General features: G+C 40.6%; 1 protein-coding gene across 2 annotated transcripts in view; it reads right to left on the reverse strand.

The window, feature by feature from the left end:
* LOC141147030 (bile salt export pump-like) overlaps positions 1 to 21,612 on the reverse strand; it is a 108,546-nt gene that overhangs the window by 45,726 nt on the left and 41,208 nt on the right. For both annotated transcript variants that reach the window (XM_073633998.1, XM_073633997.1), the window contains 3 exons: positions 19,558 to 19,668; positions 14,555 to 14,680; positions 13,321 to 13,524 (listed from right to left, as the gene is read on the reverse strand). In XM_073633998.1, coding sequence (XP_073490099.1) covers positions 13,321 to 13,524; positions 14,555 to 14,680; positions 19,558 to 19,668 — 441 coding nt within the window. The remainder of the gene's footprint in view (positions 1 to 13,320; positions 13,525 to 14,554; positions 14,681 to 19,557; positions 19,669 to 21,612) is intronic.

The following is a 21,612-nucleotide window of genomic DNA, read 5'->3' on the forward strand; positions in this document are numbered from 1 at the left end:
AGGGGAGGAGGGTGGCGGGAGGATGGTTCAGCAAGATACACCTGCGCCTGTGAAACTATGAAACCAAAAAAAAAAAATACACCCTCACCTGTGTAGACGAAAAACTTGCACCAGACCTGGGCCAGTCCATCCAATAGTGATTTTTTAGTCTTTTGAAAATTTAAACAGGTGAAACTAAAAAGTGAGCTATGATATCTCCTAGGGACAATCTTGGCCCCTCCATGTCTGAGCTCATAGGTTTTTCCACCTGCAATGTCTATTATAAGGGGGCATATCTCTTAATATGCTTTGTATAAATTGGCAAAAGTGCAGCAGATAAAATAAGGACCAGTGGCAAAATAAGAGCTGAAAACCTTATTAAGGATATGTCATCACTTGCACCCCCTGAGAGGAATAAGAAGACGTGCCATTCCCACCAGCATTGACTCTGCGCTATTTGAGTGGACTGGGCAATATAAATCATGAGAACATAATATTTCTTAAATGGCTAATTCTAAGAATACAGTTTACATTAAAACAATAAAGTACAAATGTGAGAACTCAATAGGATAACATACGTAGCCAGTGACCTTTACAGAAAAGTGGCACTTCCCTTGCCAGTCACTAATGATGGGTTTCTTTCACCTGGGCTAATTCATTAATTGCAGGGGCTGGTCCTTGTGTGTGATACAAGGGAGAATAATGGCTCCAGCCAGGTATATATAGCAGAGAAAGCGACAGAAGAACATCAGCTAAAGAACAACCCCTTTCTCTTGAGCACGGTATCCACATACACTGAATAGACCTGGTGCCACTGAGAATGAAGCTTCTCATCTTTTCCTTGCTGCTGGTAGCAGTGACAGCAAGATCTATCCCCGATGGTAAGTGCATATTTCATTGTGTGCTATTATTTTATTTGTTTGGATAAAGCTGCCATTTTGGGAACTGATGATAATACTGACCTCTTTACTTAAAGTATAACTAAAGGCGAAAACTTTTTTTTCAGTTTTGCATATAGTGGAAAGGGATTAGAACACCTGCCAGCTTTTATTGCTGTCTGTGCCCCCATTAAGCAGATTCACCCTCTGTATTGGTCCTGTTTACCATTATCATTGAAAGTAAGAGAAATTACCCAAATTTTGGGTTGTCCCCAGAAAAGTAATAAAGGGGGAAATCTTCACTAGTTCTGGTGACCCCAAGGAATTCCCTTGATTTACAGGGATTTCCTCTCACTTCCTGTTTGGCTATGGGACAGGAAGTTAAGGTAAATCTCCTCAATGGGACACAAAATCTTACAGGGGTTATAACCCTTCCTTGCTCTATCCAAAATGTAAAAAAAAATGTTTTGCCTATAGTTCTACTTTAAATGCCTTCATGCTAAAGAAACTTACAATCTAACGTCTCTATCACACACAAGTTGTGTGAAACTTACCAGCATGCTTTGGATTGAAGGAGGAGCTCCAAGAAAACCTGGGGAGAACATACTAATTCTCCATGTAGATAGTTTTCCTAATTGAAAGTGATCACAGGACCCATCATTGCAGGGTAAACATGGAAAAAATTTAGCCAATATGCTTATCCCTCTGTTATGGACCAGTTCACTGTTATGGACCAGTTAACATAACACTTCTAATTCATTCCTAGTAGCAATGGGAGTAACAGCCTTTCCAAAGGCATGAAGGTTTTAGGAGTTTCACTAATTTACCTCCTTGGACTTCTGCCAGGTGCAGTAATGTTGTACAAAGTGTCGTAACACATACAAGTCTAGAAGGTTTATGTTTCATTGGTTAGATCAATTGTAGCTTTCTGGCATTGTTTCTGCCAGAAAACTCCAATCAAAAACTCAAACCAGAAGGTTTTTGTTTCTCCCTCCTCTAGGCCCTGGGCTTAAAATATGCCTCTAATCGTCTTGGACACATAGGATAACACTGAGCTGCTTCTACAGGCAACATGCAAAACTGTAGAAGCAGCATTCTTTAAGCCAGTGTGTATGGACCCTAAATGAAAACTTTGTCTCTGGCTTTATCTAGGGGTGTGTCTTTCACATGTCTTTTGCTGCCAGGTACACAATGGGATTGATTAACTAAAACTGGTGAATCTGGTGAAGCTGTGCATGGTAGCCAATAAGCTTCTAACTTTGGCTTGTTCAATTAAGCGTTAACAAAAAATCTTGAAGCTGATTGGTTTCTATGGAGCACTGCACCAAATTTTGTTCTGGTGTTAAGGTGGTAGACTACTGAACTCCAAGCTTGGTAGTGGTTCTGAAGAAATCAGATGATTGCAGGGTCCATTCACACTATTTGCATTGGGATGCACTGGGCAGTGATGCCCAGCACAGTCTCAATGCAAAGACAAGGACATTTGCCTATGATGTCAGCTCACAACACTGTGTTTCGATGGTATGCAACTGTGCACTAAATAAAAGTACAGCATGAAATAGTGTGATGCGCCAGGATTAGTGCTTCAGCACCCTACCAATGCTCACCAGCAGGCTGGATGGTATAAATCAGCCCTAATGCCCATTGGAACTCCTACAGGTAGGAGAGTCAGGTTATCTGAAGTGAAAGCACAAGAACACCAATTCTCCGGGAACTGCTCAGATATGATTTTTATTTGCCACATTAAAAGAATAAAAAATTCCCTCTTACTTTGACAAATTAAAATAATATCTGGACCGATCCCTATGGCCTTTTGTGCTAATCTGTTAATTTCACATAAAGCAGGGCTGGGATGGCATTGCAAGTGCTGCATTAGGTGACATTTGCTCATATTTACAAAGCCGTGAATGTGACTTTCACCAAATATTTACTGCACATGAATTTCCTGGCATTTCTTTTAAATTAGAGGAAATCATTTACTAAAATGTGACTACTTGGTGAATGCCACATCCATTCAATATGCTCCTTAATGTTGAGATTCTTTTGGATTTGGGGCTGTGATTTAGACATGCACTTTAACATGGTAAGGCAGGACAGTCAACAATGTAATTTACATTACATTACATTACAAACAACATTTATTTTTTAACTCTTCATTGATGTTTGCCATGTTGTCAGTCTAAAAGTGGTCCATGTTTATGCTTAGTTGACAAAAAAAGTCTGAATGTGGTATTACACAAGCTTACTAAAGAGAAGCAGAATAGAAAAAAATATATATTTCCTCCCGTCATGAAAGCGTATTCTTGTGCATAGACCTTTACATTATACTTTCATGCTTAATTTACAAGTAAGGATATGTACAAAGGTCATTTCATTCCTCACGAGAAAATTTCACTGTTCTAATTTCACTGACCTGCTTTCTGTAATAGAAATCTGTTTGCTGTGAATTATGGTATTTTTTAAATCATCACTACCCTTTACAGGGTAGAAAAAGGTTGAGGCGCAGAAAAATGAAATGTCTTGTCTTGTATATATATATATATACACACACAATGCTCACTATATCTATCTATCTATCTATCTATCTATCTATCTATCTATCTATCTATCTATCTATCTATCTATCTATCTATCTATCTAGATATATCTATATATCTAGATAGATAGATAGATAGATAGATAGATAGATAGATAGATAGATAGATAGATAGATAGATATAGATATATCTATATATATATCCATATATATATATACATATCTATCTCAAGGAAAATGCTGGCAAAAACTACATGATAGTGTTTCAATGTTTTGCTATTCTATAATTTCTGGGTAACATAATATGTAAAGTAGTATCTCTCTGGCCCCCAAACCCCTATTAGATTTAGTGTGATTTATGTCCAGGGGTGACTGGCAGCAGCTTAAAACTGAGGTTTAGGATTGGCAATTTTTACATCATTATATTGGTTCAGCTTGGACCAAAGTAGGTATGTACCTGGAAATTATTGTACTAGACAAGGCTACTCCAGTCATCTTCACTAGCTTCTTGTACTGGGTAGCTGCACTGCTGCATAGTGAACACAGGAGGTTGCTCCCTTGGCAAAACGCTATTCGGAGAACACTTTTTTTCTTTTTTCTTTTGTGAATGCAAAGTGTTCTTTGATTGGATGTGGTGAGGACTGTGACATCACTGGCCTGCCTCTCCACCTGGTCCAATCAGACAATGCTTTTCATTCACTGATGAACAGCGAGCAAACTTCTGTGTGAACTATGCAGCAGGGCAGTTGCTCAGCACAGGACCTGAAAGCTAGTGAAAATCACTGAAGTAGCAGTGTTTACAGTGATTTCCAGCTTCCATGGGGATCTCACAGGAAGCATGGAAAGGTGGGAGCCTCTAGTAATTTTTTAGTGTTGTTCATCATTAAGGGGATTTACACCAAGAAATTAGTTTGCTAGAATTGAGCACTGCCAAGGGGGAGGAGGTCACATGCTCCTCTAGTCTTGGAAGTGCTGGGTGATGTTGCTGGCTGTGAAGGATGAGAAATAAGCAGAAAGGGAGCACAGAAAAGGTGAATATTGCATCAGAGGATATAGTGGGGGGGGTGGGGACCCTTTGCAGAAGCAATGCAACTTTTCCATACAGAAATTGATGGGAAATCCATTACGAACAAGAGAAATCACTCAATCCCCCTTCAATGTTAAACAGCTTGAATGGATGAATCCCCTCTGCCAGCTATTCAGACAGCCTGCACCTACAGCTATCAGAATACCCAAACAGTGGCTGCATCTGATTGGATGCAGCTGCTGTTTGGCTGAAAATTTCTTCAATGCATGGCCAGCTGAAAACAGGATTTCCCACTCTTTTGGAGAGATTTCCTTTTACTTCCTGTTAGTGTGATTTTAGTGTGGTGCACACACAGTGGATTTATATTCATTGTGGATTCATTAAGATATACATTTAAATGAAAAATTGTATTTTTGTCAGGTCCCTTTCACACAGGTGGACTCTGCTATGATCAGCAGGAAATCTGTTTGCTGATCCCGTGCTGATCAGAGCAGAGCGGGCGGATAACAGGTCTGTATCCGCTCAGTTTATACAGAATGGACATGAACCGAGCTCGCTTTGCTCTATGGAGCGGCGGGAGAAAATGGACTCCACTTTCCATTTACACCCAACTGCCTTCTGATCTGATCTGCCTAGATGGAAGGGGATGGGTACCCTTTCATTTCTTTTTAGCAGACCAGACCAGTTTAGAGGTAAGCGGGTGTAAACAGGCACAAGTTCATTTACACTTGCCGGTCCATAGGGGCTGAATGGGGGGTCCGATCAGGTACACCTGAACCTGATTGGACTGCCCATGTGAAGGGGGCTCAAGTATAGCCTACTACAACCACTACCTATGTGGTTGTATTTACTTTTGTAGATTGTCATCTAAATGCAGTTTTATTTGTACTGTTATTTAACTAAGGAATTGTTTGCAGGTCCGAAGAAACACCTAAAATGTCCTGTATTCACCAAGAAAAATTCAACAGCTTCAGGGCAAGAAAACAAGAGTGTTAGAAATTGTAGCGCCTGCGCACAGCCAGCCTGTGCTTCAGATGCCGACTGTCAAGATAACAAAATCTGCTGTGAAATCTGCTGCGGGTTCAGATGTGTTACTGGCATCAGTGGTAAGTATTCCTAAAGATATTGTTATTTATATATACTAGTTATACTAAACTGAGGTGGAAGACATACATTATATAAATATAAAATGATGTTTATGATCGATCTTTGTAAGCAATTATTATATCAAGTCTCAATTTTGTGGAAATTCGTGGAATGGATTCATGTTAAAAATTCAAACTGATCTTCAAGGTAAAAACAAGGAGGAGGTTATCACATTAACACTTTAAAAATGATATAAATATCTTACCAAAGCAAGTAATTGACAGCTTTAAAGGCAGCAACTAAACATCGCAATGGATACAAAAGCCAAAATGCCTCTACATGCATTGAGATAAAACACCTTCTGCGTGTAGCAGCCTCCCCAGCACCTCCTAATTACTTATCTGAGCCCCTTCTCTCTCCAGCAATGTCCACAAGTGTCTAAGTCATCCAGGGCACTCCTCCTGACTGGCTGAGACGCAGCAGCGGCGCCACTGGCTCCCATAGCTGTCAATCAAAGTTAGTCAGCTAATCAGGGGAGAAAGGGGGCAGGGTCAGGTTGGGGCTCTGTGTCTGAATGAATACACAGAGCTCTGACTTGGCTAGAGTGCCCCATAGAAAGCTGCTGGCTGAGGGGGCACTCAATAGGTGGGAGGGGCCAGGAGCAGCAAAGAGGGACCTGAGAAAAGGAGGATCCAGGCTGCTCTGTGCAAAACCAACTGCACAGAGAGGTAAGTATAACATTTTTTTTTTTTTTAAACAAGACTTTAAATGAGCCTTAGCTAAGGCTGATACATAGACCAGTGCCATCTACACAAGAAGTATTTGTGTTTTGGTGCAAGCTTTTCTCTATATATGGAACTACCCAGTGCAGCATTTCGTCTTCGCTTGGGACCTGAATGTCTCCACAGATCCACCAGCAGGAATCCCCATTCGCTGCCTGATGAGCCTTGTATAAATTTTACAATTGATGCTGGATTGATGCTTTGTTTTCCTTCTATCAAGCTACCATTTATGAGATATCCATCTCTATATAAACTGATTCCTACCATTGGGCTTTACTTGGACTTTTTTTGCACTTTATTTTAGTTTTGTTTATTTTATTTTTGTTTTTTATGTTTACGGCACACTTTATTGAATAAGCGCACCACTCCCCCTTCTTTTTGCATCGCATTGTGGGATACTGTATATAAGGCCAGAGTACATGTGCTCAGGGTAGTTGAGCCGGGGAACAGAGCCCAGGAGAGAGAGGGACGGCTGTCTTCTCCTCCGCGGAGGTGGTTGTGCGCCCCTGGGTGGTTGACCCAGGGGCCTAGAGAGAGAGAAGCTGAACCCAGAGGTCCTGCAGAGCTGATTGGAAGGGAGACACCAGGAAGGATCTGATTCTGCCTATTGTGAGTATAGATCTGTGTCTTCTGGGCCTGTCGAGTGAGGGCCACCTCTTCAGCTAGAATTGTCAGTGGATGGGTGTTAGTAAAGGGGATGCTAGAGAGCGTCCTGAAGATAATTTAGTGAATCAAGTCTGCTGCTAGTGAGAGCAAGAAGACTTAATTCTTCCATACATGTGGCTGCGTGGTTAAAAGCAGTGTGTCTGCTTCCACAGATAATCCGGCCAAGGTCAAGTGAGAGTTGTCCTTATCGATTGTGAATAGTTCTAGTTGGAGTATCCCACTCATCCCTTCTCCCATCCAAGTTCTAAATAAGATACAAAAACCCAAATACCCTGGACTGGTCTTTGAGTGGTGAGCAAGCAGGAGTAATGGGGAACAAGTAGGATCTCACAGCAACCAAGCGGGAATCCCTAGAAACATAGTGAGAAACCCTCTGCACTTAAGTGGGAAACCCTTTGCATCTAAGTGGCAACCATTGGCAACCAGCTGCAGGTAACCAGGGAGAGACCTATGGAGTCAACACTCAACAAGCCCTATGTGGACAGTGCTACATACAGAACCCTGTTAAAGAATGGTGCGGCTTGGTGGGCGGAACCCTGTGTGGCTTCGTTATTTTCAAACAATGACAGTGGGCTCCCAGAGAAGATGCCCTCTCACTGTCACTGGGAGGGGGGAGAGGAGAAGAGGCTGCAGCTGCTGGAACATGTTACACTCTCCACCTTAAATATGGGTGAAACAAGTAACATGTTCCAAAAGTTGAACTTATCCCTTTACCTACACAACTGAGTCTGTTTGTTTGATTTATTGATTGCATTCAAACAACATGTTACTTTCTTGAACATTAGCACTTAGATGGTCTAATTGTTTATGCACTGGACCATATGTCTACAAATTCCTTAGCTGTATGCAAGTGTACTTGGGAGAACTGAATGTTTGAACACCAGTAAAACCACTAACTTGATATTAGCTATTTATTAGGTAATATATTTTCAAGTGTTACTAAAAGCTTTGTATTTTATGTTTAGAATCCGCACAAGGACATAATGATATAAAGCAAGAAACACATCACAAGAATGGCGATAACAAAATAAGACACAAAAGAGATGTCAATAAAGATGATGAAACAAACAATAGTAGCCCTGAAGATGGACAAAGCAGAGAAGATGATAAACAGAGCAGTGAAGAAAATCGGGTCAAACAGGGCAAATCAAGAGGAAAGAATGATGTCAGTGAAAAGGATGAACAGAGTATTGAAGAAGATGATGGTGAAAGAGGTCACAAAATAGCAGAGGGAAAGAGAAGAGAAAATCATAGTGAAAGAGGTCGCAATATAACAGAGGGAAAGAAAAAAGAAAATCATGAGGAAAGAGTTTGCAATATGGCAGGGGAAAAGAGAAATGAAAATCCTGGTAAAAGAAGTGGCATTATAGCAGAGGGGAAGAGAAGAGGTGAAAAGAATCATAAGATAGCAGAAGAGAATAGACAGGCTAAATATGAAAAAAATGATATTGAAACAGCAAAGAAGAAGCAACAAGAGAAACATGGTGAAGAGGGACAGGCCACAACAGCAGAGAAGAGTCAACAACAGCAATCAGGCAATACAGTTAGAGAGAAAAGACATGCCGGATCTGGGAATCACGGGGAAAAGCTAGGCCATAAACAAGATGGGGTAGATCAGAAGAAGGGAGAAAGAAGAGGTCAGAAGAAGGGAGAAAGAAGAGCCCGTTCAAATAAGGAATCTAGGGATGTAAATGAAAATTCCAAATCTGAGGAAATGAATGAGCAAGGACAACAAAATCATAGTGAAAAAGGTCACAACATAGCAGAAGGAAAGATAAAAGAAAATCACAGTGAAAAGGGTCATAAGATAGCAGAAGAGACAAGACAGGCTAAACATGGAAAAAAGGGTCATAAAACAGCAAAAGAGAATCAAAAGGAGAAACAGGATGACAAGGGACTGGCCACAGCAGCAGAGAAGAGTCAACAAGAGCATATAGGCAATGTAGTTAGAGAGAAAAGACATGCCGGATCTGGGAATCACGGGGAAAAGCTAGGGCATAAAGAAGGAGAGAGAAAAGGTCAGGAACCAGGAGAAGGTGTAGATCAGAAGAATGGAGAAAGAAGAGGTCAGAAGCAGGGAGAAAGAAGAGCCCGTTCAAATAAGGAAGCTAGGGATGTAAATGAAAATTCCAAATCTGAGGAAATGAATGAGCAAGGACAACAAAATCATAGTGAAAAAGGTCACAACATAGCAGAAGGAAAGATAAAAGAAAATCACAGTGAAAAGGGTCATAAGATAGCAGAAGAGGTAAGACAGGCTAAACATGGAAAAAAGGGTCATAAAAAAGCAAAAGAGAATCAAAAGGAGAAACAAGATGACAAGGGACTGGCCACAGCAGCAGAAAAGAGTCAACAAGAGCATGCAGGCAATGTAGTTATAGAAAAAAGACATGCCAGATCTGGTAATCACGGGGAAAAGCTAGGTCATAAAGAAGGAGAGAGAAAAGGACAGAAACCAGGAGAAGGAGTACATCAGAAGAAGGGAGAAAGAAGAGCCCGTTCAAATAAGGAAGCTAGGGATGTAAATGAAAATTCCAAATCTGAGGAAATGAATGAGCAAGGACAACAAAATCATAGTGAAAAAGGTCGCAACATAGCAGAAGGAAAGATAAAAGAAAATCACAGTGAAAAGGGTCATAAGATAGCAGAAGAGGTAAGACAGGCTAAACATGGAAAAAAGGGTCATAAAAAAGCAAAAGAGAATCAACAGGAGAAACAGAATGACAAGGGACTGGCCACAGCAGCAGAGAAGAGTCAACAAGAGCATGCAGGCAATGTAGTTAGAGAGAAAAGACATGCCGGATCTGGTAATCACGGGGAAAAACTAGGCCATAAAGAAGGAGAGAGAAAAGGACAGGAACCAGGAGAAAGGGAAGGTCAAAATGTGGGCGAGAAAAATAAATCTCACAACCCAAGTTACAATCAAGGGAAAAATGCAGATAATGTTAGAAAGAAAAGAGAAGCCAGGAAAAAAACTGATAATCACGTCAGCAGACACCCAAGAGATTTACTCAGCTATTTAAAAAGAGAAAGTTCCAGCCCAAGTGACAATCAGGGGAAAAATGTACACAATGTAGTTAGAGAGAAAAGACATGCCAAATCTCCTAGTCCGGGACAAAAGCTCAACCATAAAGAAGGAGAGACAACAGGACAGGAACCTGGGGAAAGGGAAGGTCAGGTAAAACATACCAGGCATCACAGCTGCAATGAAACATGTAAGCATGGAAGTAACGGGACCCAGAGACATGAACATAAATGTACCAAGGGAAGACACCATGATAATACTACCTGTGAACATAATGGTACCTGTACACATAGGCATAACAGGACCATGGAACACAAGCATGAGAAGAAATGGGAACACAGGGGAAAATGTAAGCATGGAGAAAACTGTACAAGAACAGAATGTAAATCAGGGAGAATATCAGACAACAAGGTATTGGAAAGAGAAAATGAGGAATCAAAGGAAGAAAAAGAGAAGAATAAAAAAACACATACAGCTAGGGTAAAGAGACATGAACATAAATGCACCAAGGGAAGACACCATGATAATACTACCGGTGAACATAATGGTACCTGTACACATAAACATAACAGGACCATGGAACACAGGGGAAAGGGTAAGCATGGAGAAAACTGTACAAGAAGAGAATGTAAATCAGGGAGAATATCAGTCAAGAAGGAACTGGAAAGACAAAACAAAGATTCTAAAGAAGAAATAGAGGAGAATATAAAAACACATACAGCTAGGGTAAAGAGACATGAAAAACAGAAAGAAAAGAATTCACAAAGGAGACAAAAATATGAATCTGAAGAAGATAAATCCAGTGAGGAAGAAAAAAGTAAAAAAATCAGAAAGAATAAAAAAGGAAACAGAAATGATTCAGGAGGGAGCTCTTCTTATGAATCAGAGTCAAGTGAAGAACAGTCATCAGTTCAGCAGACATCAGTGGAGAGCAATGACATCCCAAAAGGATCTTCAAATAAACAGCTATCAACCCCACGTCAAGTGCAACTAATTCAAACATATGAACAGGCAGTTGAAAACAGTGAACAGAAATCAGCTCAATCACTTAACCTACAACAGGAGAAAGCACAAGACCAGCAACCAGTTCCAGCAATTGCACAGCCATCAGCTACAGTTGACGAGGTGCCACTTCCAAAAAATGAGCAACTAGTAACTGTTGGCAATTAACAGCCAACATTACTTCCAGTTGTCCAACCACAAAACCCACCTGAAGAACAGGCTTTGGGTACATAGACCATGCAACAATCAACTTTAGAAAATTAATAGTCTTCTGTGCTGACATAGTAGAAGCGAATAGTAGTTAGTTTCTGCAAGTAAACAGCACTAAAATGTAGTTTATTGTTATAATTGGTGTAGTAAATATAGAATATAAGGGGGATGCAGGGAAACAAATATTGGATTGCTAGCTTTTGAATTTATACTAAATATCCTTGTGTACTATAATGTTAGGCGACACTAGGCCACTTTGGACTAACATGTTTTTTTCTGGTGTCTTTCTAAGAGTAGTTATCCACTTTGTTCCTGTGCAAAACTTTCATTAATAAAGAGCTATCGTCAAAGACAATTTCACTGTCTTGTTTCCTTTCCTAATGATGGTCATATAAAGCTTTGATTTTGTCCAATTCCTGCTGAATCAACCTATGTTCCAGCCATGGGAGGCTCTGCAAGAACCAACTGTTTACACAAAAGTAGATTTAAAAATTGATTGAGGATAAAAAATTGATTCTGGAAAATTTTGGGCACTGACTGCATCCTATCAGTGCCCTTGTACTCAGGCAGTGGGAGATTCCTACATCCATACTGTTTAGCAATGCTTTTCTCTGGTTCAGCTTGTGGGATCCCGCAAGCTGGATGAACTAAAGAGAATTTAACCGTGAATGGCTAGCTTAACCAAAATTCAAATAGTGAAAGGTTTCTGCAAGACATGCAGAAAGCAGAACTCCAGGTAAACACCTAAATACACAAAATAAATGCATATACAGGAGCTGTTTTACCTGCAGAAGGATTAGCATGTCTGTTAATCCAGTCCTGAGGTTCACATAGCTCTTCCCTACAGCACAACCCTGTCTAGAAGGAGAGGGAACCTGATTTTTCTATGCTAGAGATTCGCTTTCACTTACATGTCCCCACCCTGTGTACACAAAGTGAAAAGAGAAGCAGCACACTGATGAGCTCATCTTTCTGTCTCTCTGCTCTCTTGCATGTGATCAGCACAGGGCCAATCAGCACCGTCCAGGGTCAGGGGTCCTGCAGGCTTATAGGACAGTCAGAGCAGAATGAAAACTTCTCCTACAAGCTTTAACAAGACACTGATGGAAGCCACAAGACTGCTATATATTACTGATGAGAAAATGTATTAGCAGTTAATATTTACTAAAATAATTACATTTCCATGTACTGTGTACTGTGGGAGACCAGATATAGTGAATGCAGGGTCCTGGGTTTAGTAAAACTTAAAAATAAAAATAAAAATAACAAACATTTAATACTTACCTGCTTTGTGCATTGGTTAGGCACAGAGCATCCCCAATCCTCTTTTCAAGTCCCTGGCTGGCTCTCCTGGCTCCTCCCCTGGCTCCTCCTCTTCTCCGAGTGTCCCTATAGCAAGCGACTTGCTATAAGGGCACTCGTGCATGCTTGCTCCCGAGCCCTGCACTGTATGTCCATAAGACACACAGAAGCTGATTTCCTAAAGGCAATTCCACTGTACACTACAAGTGCACTTGGACGTGCAGTCGCTGTAGATCTGAGGGGAAGATCTGAAATGAGAAGAAGCTCTGCTGATTTTATCATCCAATCATGTGCAAGCAAAAATGCTGTTTTTTTTATATCCCCTGCATGTCACGCTCAGATCTACAGCTACTGCATTTCCAAGTGCACTTGTAGTGCACAGTGGAATGGCCTTAGTAAATAAAACCCATTGAACAGGGCTTGGCCCCAATTTAGAACCACTGTAAGTTGTTATTGTGTACATTACAATAATATAGTATTTTCTCCATAGTTTCTTTAATGTAAAAGTTTTTGTTTCTTTGAGTTGATTCATTTTTGCTATCTTTTGTAAACAATTTAAGAAAGCTTCACTGCAATTTTCTTTCAAGATCAAATCAATATTATTTTCTATTCAGTATGTTTTTATTTTGTTGTAAAAAGAGGTACAAATACAGTGTACATGCAGATACCCAATAGCAAAGTAACCAACGTATCACCAAAATATTGATCATATCAAGGTAATACAAACAAAAAGGTTTGCACCACTCAGAGGGTCTCACTAGTGCCAATTTGCAAAACTATTTCATAAACCTAAATATATTTTAGACAGGCTTTGAAAGCAAAAATACCTGAGGTAGGTCCATGATGAAGTTGTAGGCATTTGCTTCCTTGGCCGCTGCGATGATTTCTTCCTTGGTTGCACTGTCTTTGCCATAGCGGATGTTTTCCGCAATAGTTGTTGCAAATAAAACAGGTTCTTGCTCTACTATACCAATCAGAGAGCGCAACCACTGGATATTCAGAGAACGTACGTCGTGCCCATCCAGAGTGACCTAGAAGTTTAAAAGTAGCAACAAAATGATGAGGGTGAGGAAACCTAACCTGAATTTTAAAACCTAGTTTTGTTTTCTGTCTCTGCTCACATTGGGGAAATGATATCTTCACTTCCTGTTCTTTTCTGTGACACCTATACAAAAATAGGTAGGGGTGCAGTGATCACCAGGATGGGAAGTCATAGACAGCAGAAAAAATATTTTCAACCTTCTCCTACTCTACTCAAAATGTTTTTTTCTTCTGTGTCTCCATAGGTGAGATTTCTATCATTTCCTTTTCTGACAGGTAGCGAGGCAAAATCTCCAAAAGAGGAACCAAAGCAAACTTAAATATCTAAAACAGTCCCTAATCTTTTCTCTGGAATCAGGAGTTAAAGTGCAAATGTGACCTGGAAAGTGTTTGTGTGCCGCTCAGGCTCGGTGGAGGGGGGGTGTGCAGATAGTACATCTGTGGCTGCTGCTAGAGTGCTGGCAGGGGATGGAGCCCGTCCTGACTCCTGTAATAGCTCAAGGAAAGAAGGATGAGCCCTGGAAGCCGCACATCTAAGATGTCCTAATGAATTGAATGGGGTGGTAACCTCAGCCTGGACTCTGACCAGGCCATGCCCCAAACACATTTTGCTCAGCCCCCCAGGCCGATGACATTTAGATATTTACCCTTTGTTAACAAACAGTAAATAGGCTTAAAACCAAGCTTTCACTGACCTCTGAAGCTGTGGAGTAATCCATCCTCAAACTGTACAGTAGGAGCACTTTTAGCAGCTCTGTTTATCATGTTTCCCCCTCCCAGCAGTGACTTTACAGCCTTCTAGCCTTCTAACTTGTAAACACAGAGAAGATACTTGGGACGAGGAACTAAGTGCAGAAACCCTGCTGCATTGACTTCAGCACTTCTCTTGTGAATTTGGAGGATTAATTAATGAACTAATGAATTTACTGAACATCCAGTAGATTGGCCAAATCTGCATTTAAATATCCAGGCAAATAAAAAAAAGTCCAAGCCACTGAAAAAGATATCTAGTCTACTCACCATGCCTTGATCAGGATCATAGAAGCGTTGAATAAGTTGAATTGTTGTACTCTTTCCAGCTCCACTAGGACCTACAAACGCTGTTGTTTCACCAGCTTTAACAATCATGTTTAATTTGTTTAAAATCTGAAAAAAAAATGAAATCACTTGTCAATCACCTTAAAGAGGAACTGCAGTCTGCTCACATAATTTGTAATAAAAACATCTTTGCCATTTGAAGCTTCCCTCCAACCACTTAGATATTATTTCATATATACTGTGATTCTGTACTTACCAAATATGCTGCAGAAATCTCCCTCCACGGAGTCTGGCTGCATCCATTTTAACTGTGGGCAGCTGAAGCTGCTGCCTGTTCACTTCCTGGATTTACACAGACACACAGAGGCACACCTCCAGCTCTGCAGCTCTCATAGGCCCTCGTATGACTCATCCCCCCTCCCTTCCTGGCAAACTCTCACAAGAGTGAGAGAGAGCTGTGCATGATGTCAAAAGCCTAGGCTAATGACCAGACAAGAAACAGGAAGTGGGCTGTATAAGGTATTTACTGGCAGAAAAAAAAATGTTTTACTATTCAAAGTTAAAACAACAAAGGCACAAGATTTAATAGATGGAAAGATGAAAAAATGACTAAAGGGCTGCTTAAAGAAAAGTATTATTCAGGGTTAGTACAATAATTTGCAGCTAATGCAGTTCAGAAGAGCACTAAAGTCATCTCATGTGTTGCTTAAAGTGGATGTAAACCCTCACATATACCCAGTGAAGTGAACAGGCTCAGATGATACACAGAGATGAAACAGATCCTCCTACATAGGTTTTACTTGTTTATCAGTCTTCTGTCCCCTACACCCCTTCAAAAGGGCAGATCTTGCTAAAAAAATTTCTTCGTCTGTCAGGAGCACAGAGGAGGGGGTGGAGAGCCTGCAGTTACAATGTGTGAGAGCTGATTGGAGGAAAGGAAAACACCCCTTCCACACAGCAGAAGAACTGTGTTCTGAATAGACAAGTTCGGTTCTGAGCTCTCACCCCCCTCCCCCCTCCCGACACAAATGTATCTCATGTGACGGGAAAACTTCTGAGAAGTGACTCATGCTGATAACAGAGTAACGAAGCACCAGAGAGAAATAACAATAAGATCTTTAGAGAGAAATAAGTAAACACTACAGATATACGCGCTTTGCTCAGATTCCATGACTGAGCTTTACGACCACTTTAATATTGTCAAAACCAGAGAAAATTCAAACCCAGATGCCCAGACTAAATGTAGCAGCTTTGGGATGCATTGGTTAACTTTAAAATAACTTTATGACTATTTTAAAGTTACCTTACACTTAGCAGTTGCCAATCAAGTGTTTTAAGCTTTTTTTTTTATACACTGATATTTACAGCAACAACTGCAGCCGTTAGGTTTGTAAACAAACGCCATGCCATCACTCCCATTGGCTGTTATAGTGATCAATTGATTAAAAACCATGCTTGTTGGTTCCTGATCACTAGTTTGAGGCAGGGAGTTGTTAGCCATAGCAAAATCGTAAGATTAAGAGCATGCAGAGATGGGCCTGTGTTGTGCAACTTTACTGTTAACCAGATTCAAACTTCCAATGCAGTTTTGAATTAGTGGATTCGGAGAATCTCTGTGATGAATAGATCTACTGAATTTAGCGCAGGCACTTAAAGCGGGGTTCCACCCAAATTTTGAACAATATCTGTATGTATTCTCTTCCTTGCCTAGATGCTGACATGCCGTTTAAAAAAAATTAAATCGCCGTAATTACCTTTTATTTTTCTATTCTTCTTTGCACTTCCTGGTTCTCCTCCCGTGGGAGTAGGTGTGTTTCTAGCCTCTCCCAGACTCCTGGGAGCTAGTCTCAGGCTTCCCAGGATGCCACTGATCATGTGCAGGAACGAGCGGTGAATGCTGGGAGCACAGCATTCACCACATCCAGGAAATAAATGCTTGTGGGCTTCAAATGCCCACAATTAAGATGGAAACCGCCTGCAGTGAATAATATAAGTTATTCTTTCCGACGAAATCTGACACAGGCGGACATATTACACACAATATGTGAGTATGTAATGCTGAGAAGAAAAGTTTGTGAATGAACTAAAAAAAAAAAAAAGATAGATGGGTGGACCCCCGCTTTAAGTATATTAATAAAACAATATACACCCATATACAGTATCTCATAAAATTGAGTACACCCTTCACATTTTTAAATTTATTATATCTTTTCATGTGACAACACTGAAGAAATGACACTTTGCTACAATGTAAAGTAGTGAGTGTATAGCTTATATAATAGTGTACATTTGCTGACCCCTCAAAATAACTCAACACACAGCCATTAATGTCTAAACCACTGGCAGCAAAAGTGAGTACACCCCTAAGTGAAAATGTCTAAATTGGGCCCAAAATGTCAATATTTTGTGTGGCCATTATCTTCCAGCACTGCTTTAAACCTCTTGGGCATGGAGTTCACCAGAGCTTCACAGGTGGCCACTGGAGTCCTTATCCACTCCTCCATGACAACATCACGGAGCTGGTGGATGTTAGAGACCTTGCGTTCCTCCACCTTCCATTTGAGGATGCCCCACAGATACTCAATAGGGTTTAGGTCTGGAGACATGCTTGGCCAGTCCATCACCTTTACCCTCAGCTTCTTTAGCAAGGCAGTGGTCGTCTTGGAGGTGTGTTTCGGGTCATTATCATGTTGGAATACTGCCCTGTGGCCCAGTTTCTGAAGGGAGGGATCATGCTCTGCTTCAGTATGTCACAGTACAAGTTGGCATTCATGGTTCCCTCAATGAACTGTAGCTCCCCAGTGCCGGCAGCACTCATGCAGCCCCAGACCATGACACTCCCACCACCATGCTTGACTGTAGGCAAGACACACTTGTCTTTGTACTCCTCACCTGGTTGCCGCTACACACGCTTGACACCATCTGAACCAAACACGTTTATCTTGGTCTCATCAGAACACAGGACATGGTTCCAGTAATCCATGTCCCAAGTCTGCTTGTCTTCAGCAAACTGTTTGCGGGCTTTCTTGTGCATCATCTTTAGAAGAGGCTTCCTTCTGAGACGACAGCCATGCAGACCAATTTAATACAGTGTGCGACGTATGGTCTGAGCACTGACAGGCTGACCCCCCACTCCTTCAACCTCTGCAGCAATGCTGGCAGCACTCATACGTCTATATCCCAAAGACAACCTCTGGATATGACGCTGAGCACGTGCACTCAACTTCTTTGAACGACCATGGTGAGGCATGTTATGAGTGGAACCTGTCCTGTTAAACCATCGTATGGTCTTGGCCACCGTGCTGCAGCTCAGTTTTAGGGTCTTAGCAATCTTCTTATAGCCTATGACATCTTTATGTAGAGGAACAGTTCTTTTTTTCAGATCCTCAGAGAGTTCTTTGCCATGAGGTGCCATGTTGATCTCTCAGTGACCAGTATGAGAGAGTGAGAGCGATAACACCAAATTTAACACACCTGCTCCTCATTCACACCTGAGACCTTGTAACACTAACGAGTCACATGACACTGGGGAGGGAAAATAGCTAATTGGACCCAATTTGGACATTTTCACTTAGGGGTGTACTCACTTTTCTTGCCAGCAGTTTAGACATTATTGGCTGTGTGTTGAATTATTTTGAATGGACAGCATATTTACACTGTTATACAAGCTGTACACTCACTACTTTACATTGTAGCAAAGTGTAATTTCTTCAGTGTTGTCACATGAAAAGATATAATAAAATATAATAAAATATTTACAAAAATGTGAGGGGTGTACTCACTTTTGTGAGATACTGTATATAATGTTTAAAAGCCTATATCACTAAAATTCTCAGCAGCTACCAGTGGGGGTACTCCCCCTGACATCGTTATGAGCTTAAACAAGTAAAAATTTATAATAGCAGCGGTTATGACTAAAGTCATAAAAAGGAGAGTGCTACTGTGCGACAACAAAGTGCTCAAAAAAGGTAAAAGTCACTCTGCTACAATCATCAAAATCTTCTAATATGAGCAGAGAGGTCTGTGTCCGTGTCTGCTCTGCATAAACCTAGTGGACACGGACCTGTCATCTGCCCACTCTGCTTTGCTCAGCAGGGGATCAGCAGACAGATCCCTGCTGAGCAAACCAGAGTTAATCAGAGTCTGGCCCGTGTACCTTTGTGAATAAAATAAAAGCCCCTATTCTTGTCCAGTGCTTACAAATAGTGTATAAATACATACAAAAAACATGTGTAAAAAGTAATCCACAATAAAAGTGTAAACAATTAATGTTATAGTTCACAGTTCTCGTGTCAATAAAGTGCCTTATAAAGTGCAGTTGTGAAAATTCATAAAAGTTCTGTTTGCAAAAAACCTTCTTGAATGTTCTGAAATGTGCAGAACCCACCTCCCGGTAAGTGAGGGTAAACAAAAAAAAAAAATGGGGGATTCCACTTTAAGTATTTGTTTATTGTATATACTTTTACACTATTTGTAAGCATTGGATAAAAATATAGGTTAATAATTTACTCACAAAGGTGTGTTTTTGAGCATTTTAGTCATTTGTGCTACAATTATACATTTTTTTCTTGTTTTATCGAATACTTTAATATATTAACCTCTCTGTTTGTTATAGGCAGTAACCTGCATTGGGTATTTTTGGGAATATTTTTCCTGCTTTAGAAAAGAGACCAGATCACCAAATTTCTCACAAACAGGTTGGACTGATGAACTACAGCTTGCAAGAAAAACTGAAACCCTGGGTATCTAAGCAATGTTCTCTGTATGCTTTTCCAGGATTAACCCAAATGTGCAGTGGAGCTATGGACATTCAAGTATTGCCTGAACTTTAAAACATGCCCGCACTGACCTCTGTAGCTGCAGTCACTATGGAGCAGTTCATCCTTAAATGTACAGTGGATATACTCCGCTCATGCAATGCATGCTGTGGGACCAGCATATGCTCATTATACAGACCAAAGCCATTGCCGAGTCCTGCATCTTACCTTGACCTCTGGTCTGGATGGGTAGTGGAAGGTAATATTGTGAAATTCAATTTCTCCCTTGACTTTATCCAATTTAAAGCCCTCTTCAGACATGCAGTCAATTTTTGGCTCCTGCAACAAAGCAGACATTTTGCATGATGAGCTTTTGTGACTTCAGGGTGCCGATAGGCCAATTTCAGTGTATCAAACTGTTTGCATTTTTCACAGAACTTTATTGAAATGTCACCAGACACATTTTAATACAGCTCTATTCACTGCAGTGGCATTGCAATATAGCGAAATGCTATGCCTAGACAGCGCTTGCTTTCATGTGCATAAGCTTATGTAAAATGTACCACCACAGGTTATTACAACTACCAACAAGCAAATTAATTGTAATATAAATATTAAGAATGCAAAATAAAATATAAAATGAAAAATATAAAAGTCCATAAAGTGAACAAGTGTAATAGTCTTTATAAATGTAAAATCCGATTCCCAGGACACCCTATTTAGTGAATGTTCCACCTTGTGCTTAGTAACACACAACACACTCACCAGATGTCAATAACTTACTGGACAGGAGGTGGCTGCAGGAAATCAGCTACATTAAAGCCCCGTACACACGATCAGAATATTGTACCAAAAATACCGCTTTTGCAGAGATCGTACAATAATCTTATCGTTAGTACACAGCTGTCATCTGAAATTTTTCGAAGGGACAAACACGAAAATGTTTCTTGTACGATACCAGATCATACGATTTTCATTTAATCAATAAAGTTTTCATCCGAAAATACAATACAAATACACTACAACACATTACATCACTTCCAAATTTTTATTCTGTCGTACGAGAATTTTCACACTTTAGTAACCTATTAATTTTCTATATGGAGATTAGCATTAAAAAAAAAAAAAAATCCTCCTATAATCTCATCGTGTGTACTAGGCTTAACAGGTTAAATAATATTCAATAGCAATTATTCAAAACACAGAGTGCTGTGGAGAACGAAATGTAATTCAGTTGTTTTTTTCTCCTTTAATATACAGTGGGGACGGGAAAGTATTCAGACCCCCTTAAATTTTTCACTCTTTGTTATATTGCAGCCTTTTGCTAAAATCATTTAAGTTCATTTTTTTCCCTCATTAATGTACACACGGCACCCCATATTGACAGAAAAACACAGAATTGTTGACATTTTTGCAGATTTATTAAAAAAGAAAAACTGAAATATCACATAGTCCTAAGTATTCAGACCCTTTGCGCAGTATTTAGTAGAAGCACCCTTTTGATCTAATACAGCCATGAGTCTTTTTGGGAAAGATGCAACAAGTTTTTCACACCTGAATTTGGGGATCCTCTGCCATTCCTCCTTGCAGATCCTCTCCAGTTCTGTCAGGTTGGATGGTAAACGTTGGTGGACAGCCATTTTTAGGTCTCCCCAGAGATGCTCAATTGGGTTTAAGTCAGAGCTCTGGCTGGGCCATTCAAGAACAGTCACAGAGTTGTTGTGAAGCCACTCCTTCATTATTTTAGCTGTGTGCTTAGAGTCATTGTCTTGTTGGAAGATAAACATTTGGCCCAGTCTGAGGTCCTGAGCACTCTGGAGAAGGTTTTCATCCAGGATATCCCAGTACTTGGCCGCATTCATCTTTCCCTCTATTGCAACCAGTCGTCCTGTCCCTGCAGCTGAAAAACACCCCCACAGCATGATCCTGCCACCACCATGCTTCACTGTTGGGACTGTATTGGACAGGTGATGAGCAGTGCCTGGTTTTCTCCACATATACCGCTTAGAATTAAGGCCAAAATCTTATTTCTCACATCTTGGAATCCTTCAGTTTTTTTTTTCGCAAACTCCATGCATTTCATGTGTCTTGCACTGAGGAGAGGCTTCCGTCGGGCCACTCTGCCATAAAGCCCCGACTGGTGGAGGACTGCAGTGATGGTTGACTTTCTACAACTTTCTCCCATCTCCCGACTGCATCTCTGGAGCTCAGCCACAGTGATCTTTGGGTTCTTCTTTACCTCTCTCACCAAGGCTCTTCTCCCCTGATAGCTCAGTTTGGCCA

The sequence above is a fragment of the Aquarana catesbeiana genome, linkage group LG06, assembly GCF_042186555.1.
Source record: "Aquarana catesbeiana isolate 2022-GZ linkage group LG06, ASM4218655v1, whole genome shotgun sequence".
NCBI classification, from domain to species: Eukaryota; Metazoa; Chordata; class Amphibia; order Anura; family Ranidae; genus Aquarana; species Aquarana catesbeiana.